The 6,000-nt window shown below is 49.6% G+C and overlaps 1 protein-coding gene across 2 annotated transcripts in view; it reads left to right on the forward strand.

The window, feature by feature from the left end:
• Wdfy4 (WDFY family member 4) overlaps positions 1-6,000 on the forward strand; it is a 233,960-nt gene that overhangs the window by 209,734 nt on the left and 18,226 nt on the right. The window contains exons 52-56 of one of the 2 annotated variants that reach the window (XM_028789147.1): positions 21-174; positions 2,459-2,550; positions 3,352-3,564; positions 3,996-4,146; positions 5,525-5,709. In XM_028789147.1, coding sequence (XP_028644980.1) covers positions 21-174; positions 2,459-2,550; positions 3,352-3,564; positions 3,996-4,146; positions 5,525-5,709 — 795 coding nt within the window. The remainder of the gene's footprint in view (positions 1-20; positions 175-2,458; positions 2,551-3,351; positions 3,565-3,995; positions 4,147-5,524; positions 5,710-6,000) is intronic. The other variant, XM_028789149.1, reaches the window with a different exon arrangement.

The following is a 6,000-nucleotide window of genomic DNA, read 5'->3' on the forward strand; positions in this document are numbered from 1 at the left end:
TATGACCCTTTCTCACACAGGGTGGAAGCTTTGATGTGGCTGATAGAATGTTCCACAGTGTAAAGAGCACGTGGGAGTCTGCCTCCAAAGAGAACATGAGCGACGTCAGGGAGTTGACGCCTGAATTCTTCTACCTGCCTGAGTTTTTAACCAACTGTAATGCAGTGGAGTTTGGTGAGTAGAGACACTGGGCAAACTTGATGAGCTGGGCCAGGGAGCTTGGAGTTTCTCCTATAGGTCTCCAGAGAGACATTGATTTCATCAGTTTCTTTGCTGGAAAACTCACCAGGCCCCTAATCAGGACCAGTGCGTTGTAGGTGATGTCCCTGCTGGGTGACGGAAAGTTACTGCACCAATGGCTTCTGAGAAGGGATGCTGGGTCCCAGGCTTCCAGAACAGCACTGAGTACCTACCTCAGGCAACGGCCTATTCTCTGAGGATCCCAGGGTTCAGTGTGTAGTGAGAAAGCATCCTGCAATCTAGAAACTTTGCTGTTCACTTAGGGTTAACACTGCCTGCCCTCGAGGCTCCTAACCTTGAGGCAGACTTACCAGTCCCGTTTCTGTTGTCCGACTGTTGGGTGCCACGTCTTCCACCTTGCAGCCCAGGATGTGTCAGGCCTTCTTCCTGCTTCAGAAAAGGCACAGAAGTTTATGGAGGCCCAGTAGTATACACATGTACCTGGCATCTCTCCTGTGACTGTGTGTGAGAGTAAGATGAAGCAAGGTAGTGAGGGGATGTATGGTCGGAGCTGAAACAGGATGTAGGTAAGCTCTCCAGCCAGGTCATGAGAAGCCATGGGTGCTGCAGAAAATACCTGGAGGCTGGTAGTTAGCATCCCTCAGGCCTATCATTCCTCAGGCTTCCCATTTTCCCTTAAACAAGGATTTGAACCTCAAGCCAGGCCATGTGAGTAAGATCTTTTCCCCACAGACCCTCATATGGTTTCCAGCCCTGGGCATGGGGCCACACTGTTACGGAGTGCATGAAGCCACTCCAATTCTGGTCCAGCTGGCCAGCCTGACACTGGTCCTTGGTGAGCCTGGCAGTGTCCGTGTTCTCAGAGGCCTCATGACAGGCACGGGGCAGAATTAAACAGATACAAAGGACAATTCCCAGAGGACATGGTGGGGCTCAGGATGGGAGGTAAATTTGAGGGTGGCCAGTAGAAGCTAAGAGGAGGGTGGAGTACCATGCAGAGTTCACCTCTGCCTATGGATTACAACTGTGTTCTCGGAGGAAGGTGTGACAGGCTTAGATGAAGGAATGACAGGATCCGAGACAATCAGGCCTCACTGAGAGAATGAGCATCCATGTGGCTGGCACCTACTGTATGCAGGCACCTCAGGTCATTGTGGCTTGTCCTAGACATGGTTTAGGTGAGGAAGTGGGGTTTGGGTTCAGGCTATAAACAAATGAAGTGAAACACTGCCTGGTGCTGCAAAGTCCTGTCAGGAAAACAGTCAAGACCATAGTTTGAGAGTGAATTGGAGAGACTGTTGTTCTGTTCCCCAAGTGAATTGGAGAGATTGTGTTGTTCGGTTCCCCAAGAAGAGACTGGAGCTGAGTCTGAGTAAAGAGAAAATGAGACTCAGCACAGCCGGAAAGCCCCAGACTAGAGCAGAGTGGTTTTTGCTTTCACTCATATCTTCATTCACTTTACATCCTCATGGAAATCCCTCCCCACTTCCTCTCCCTTCCCTCTCCCCTCTTCTTCAGTCCCACCCTTACAAATCCCTCCCCCCTCCTATCCCCTCCCCTTCTCCTCCTTGGGCAATGGATTCTACTTGCTTCATAAGTTCAAGCAAGACCATAGGAGCATTGCTGAGCACTAGTCATGGTTAGGCTAGTGTTGATTTGTGTGTGCCGTATGCTTGCTTTTCTCATCTCATGCCAGCCCCGTGTGGCTTCAGCACTGTTACACTTACAGATGGAGAAACTGGGTTCCTTAGAGGTCAAGCAGCTTGTTCAAGGTTGGCAGCTGGCAGACAGGAGAGACTTGGGCTGGGACCCAGGCTCCTCCTCTTACTGTGTGAAGACTGTCCATGTAAAAACCCACTACTATCATTGGGAAGATAGTATGTGCCAAGAACTTCACGTGGTGCCTGGCATAGATAGCCCTGGATGATGGTATGCTTGGGTTATTATCGGCATCTTCTGTTGGGTCGGTCTCCAGGTGAAAGGCATTGTTAGCGGTGAGGGAGATGCAGCAATGGTGTGTGTGAATTGGGAATCTCTTCTAGTGTTTCCTGGGAAGCCAAGAGGACCTCATGAAGGGTGTTAACTGTAGGGCCAAGCAGAGGAGGCCTGGGGTTCTATGGATAGAAGTGGCAAGAGGCAGTGTGGTATGGTAGGATGCAGCTCACATTCCAACCTGCACGGAGTTGGGAGTTGCAGAGAACACGGATTTGATGAACCTAGAGAGGCCTCACTTTGGCCTGTTTCCCTTCACACTCAGGCTGCATGCAGGATGGAACAACACTCGGGGATGTGCAGCTCCCTCCTTGGGCTGACGGGGATCCGAGGAAATTCATCAGCTTGCACAGACAGGTGAGACACTCCAGTCTGTCCTGATGGGCACTTCAGCATCTCTCTGTCTCCATGAAGTTGTCTGTCTCACTGGTGGGGATAAACGTTGAGGTTTTGATGTCTGGAGAAACCAGAGAAAGCCCAGGGACAGGATTACTGTTTTCCTGGGTGTTTAAAGAACACCAGTTTGCTCTGCAATTGTACTAGGCTGCTGTGATGGGCATCGGGACAGGGAGTGAACATGACTCTGGTGGCATGTCAGTGACTTCAGCAGCCCCAACGTAGGGCCACTCCCCAGACGATGTTCTCAGTGTATCTGAGAGGTGGTTTAGAGGCCCCAGAGAGCTCTCACCTATCATGAGGTTTTGAGGGAAGATGACTGAGCTTGTCACCCAGAAACACTAATAAGGAAGCAAAATTGTGCTCAACATCATTAGTCAGTAAGAAACTTAAACCAGAATGAGATGTCATGACACACCCACAATAATAAAAACTGGGGGCTGTGTATGTTTGTAAGTCCAGTGCTAGGGGATGGAGACAGAAATATCTGTTTCCAGGAAGTCTCATGGGGGTCTGGGCAGCTCTGCAAGTTCCAATGAAAGACCATGTCTAAAAGAGATAAAATTAAATTAAAAAATAATAAAATGGGGGGAGGGGCAGCATCTGCAGATTGGTACCTGCAGTTTTCCTCTGGCCTCTATATGTCTACACACCTAAGAGCACAATACACACACCCTCACACAGAGGCTTAAATGTAGAGAACTTGTTTGTTTCTTTTAAAGAATTAGTTAGGATTTCACACTCTTTGGGCTTTGACTTCAGGCTCTGGAAAGTGACTTCGTCAGCAGCAACCTCCACCACTGGATAGACCTAATTTTTGGGTATAAGCAGCAAGGACCAGCTGCTGTAGAGGCAGTGAACACTTTCCACCCCTACTTCTATGGTGACAGAATAGACCTCAGCAGCATCACTGACCCCCTGATCAAGAGCACTATCCTGGGCTTCATCAGCAACTTTGGACAGGTGCCCAAGCAGGTAGGTATGGCAGGCCACAGCAACCATCTTGCTTCATCAAGACCAGGCAGCACATACTTGGGAAAGAGAATAAGGATGTTCTATCCCATTAGGAGTGAAGGGCAAGTCATACCTGGCCTTCAGAGCTAGGGTAAGGTGATGTCATTGACATGGGATGATGCTACGGTCTTCTGTAACATATATGGTACTATGATATTACCACTATTCCTAATGAGTTGAGATAGCAAGTAGCTGAAAACAGAACAGCTTGTTCTATGACTTGGAGAAAATACCAGCCCCTCTCTGAGCCCCAGGTCCCTCATCTATAACAAATGAGAAGCCTCCTGATGCTCATTTCTGTTGGAGAAAGGCCAGCCTTGATAGTGCCCAGAGTGAGGATACAGATGTGATGCACCTAATGACTTGTGTGGTGTGTTTGTCTGTATCTCCAGATCTTCACCAAACCCCACCCATCCAGAAACACCACAGGGAAACCTCCAGTGCCTGGAAAGGACGCTTCCACCCCCGTAGGCCTTCCAGGCCACTCGCAGTCCTTCCTCCACAGCTTGCCAATACTGAGACCCTCTCAGGTCACTGTCAAAGGTGAGTACCCGGGCTTGCCTTGTCTCAGTCCTCTCTTTAGGGACTGGATTTCTCTGGGACAGTGGTTCTCAACCTTCCTAATGCTGTGACCCTTCAATACAACTCATGTTGTGGTGATCTCCACCATGAAATTATATCATGGCTACTTCATAACTGAAATTTTGTTACTGTTACGAATTGTAGCGTAAGTATCTGAAATACAGGATATCTGGTATGTGACTCCTGTGGAAGGATCATTCAACCTCCTGAAGGACTCATAACCCACAGGTTGAGAACCATTGCCTTAGGCGTTCAAGGGCCCAGGCTTGGAAAGAAGTGAGTTTTGCAATGGCTATGTCTCCAAAGTCAGTGGGCACTGAAAGGTGATCTCTGATATGGAGGTGTCTAGGACTTGTAGGTTAGGCCTTGACTTCTAAGACCCACAGGGTTTTCTCTGTCTCTATGTCTCTCTGTTTCTCTTTCTCTGTCTCTGTCTCTCTGTCTCTCTGTCTTTCTCTCTCTCTCTCTCTCTCTCTCTCTCTCTCTCCCTCTCTCTCACGCACACACATACACACACACACACACACTCACACACCTCTTGCATACACATACAAAAACACACTCCATGCACATCCCCCCAAAGACAAATGGCAGGCTCTGCACCCCTGTTGCTCTGAAGCATCCAGATGCATGTATGCATAGAGTTGACAGCTAAGGACACGTGCCCTGCGGCAGGTGCCTGTGAGTCCTGGCCCTACAGCTTCCTAGCTTGTGTGAATTGTAGAGTTCTGGAAGAGGGTGGTTTTCTTGTAACAACTTGCACAGGGCAAGACAGGGGTATCTGCATTGAACGCAGTCTCCTCCCACATTATGTATGCCTGTGCTGGCCAGGAAGCATACCCTGGAAGACCATTATCTCTGCTCCTCCAAAGAGACTGCGGGAAGGAAGGAGTAGACTTCCCTGGGATACCAGCTGATCATCAGCAAGCTGACCTCTGAGCTGGATTCCAGCTGGGGCCAGGGATGTTTTCCAGAGTTTAGCTAGTGAAACTAAGGTGGGGTCAGGGCCACATGTCTGGGGTCCCTCCAAACTACGCAGGAAGAAGGATAGGTGGACAGAGTCACCCAAGCTCTGTGACTTTGGATCATCTGTCCCAATATACTCTCAGGGCTTCTAGTATCACTGAAGAAGTCACTTAAAGTTGTAAGTCCAAGTTAGAGATGGAGCTGGGGAAGGGACGCTTAGGCTACCCTAAGTGGGATGCACCAGAGCCTCAGTCAGAGGCTCTCTGCTAGGCAGGATGCTTGATGAAGCTGTTTTCTGTAGCGTCTTCTCTCTGGGCCCAGTGAAAGAGGGTACTTTCCTCGTTGCATATCCACTATACTCACTGGGGAGCAGATATGTACCTTTTCTCTCTAGGATCAGAATCCCCAAAAGGGGCCATCGGCCACATTGTCCCTACTGAGAAGTCGATCCTAGCGGTGGAGAAGAACAAACTGCTGATGCCTCCTCTCTGGAACAGAACCTTCAGTTGGGGCTTTGATGACTTCAGTTGCTGCCTAGGGAGCTACGGCTCTGACAAGGTGACAGGACATGGTGTGGGGTGACAGGGGCAGGGTTGGGGGGGGGGATCTCGACTTTCTCCCAGGTGCACGTCAGGCTGGCAGATTATTCTATTACCTCAGCAACCAAATCTGACTGATCGTGGGGCTCCCCAAAGCCTATGCAGATGTACACTTACTCTGCGTAGGAGTTCCTGGGCTCCCTCACTTCAGGCACCACTCAGGAGAAGGGCTCAGGCTGAACATTTAACAGCTTCCAAGAAGATCTCTCTCTCTCTCTCTCTCTCTCTCTCTCTCTCTCTCTCTCTCTCT

This window comes from Grammomys surdaster, unplaced genomic scaffold, assembly GCF_004785775.1.
Source record: "Grammomys surdaster isolate TR1022 unplaced genomic scaffold, NIH_TR_1.0 125789, whole genome shotgun sequence".
In the NCBI taxonomy this organism is placed as follows: domain Eukaryota; kingdom Metazoa; phylum Chordata; class Mammalia; order Rodentia; family Muridae; genus Grammomys; species Grammomys surdaster.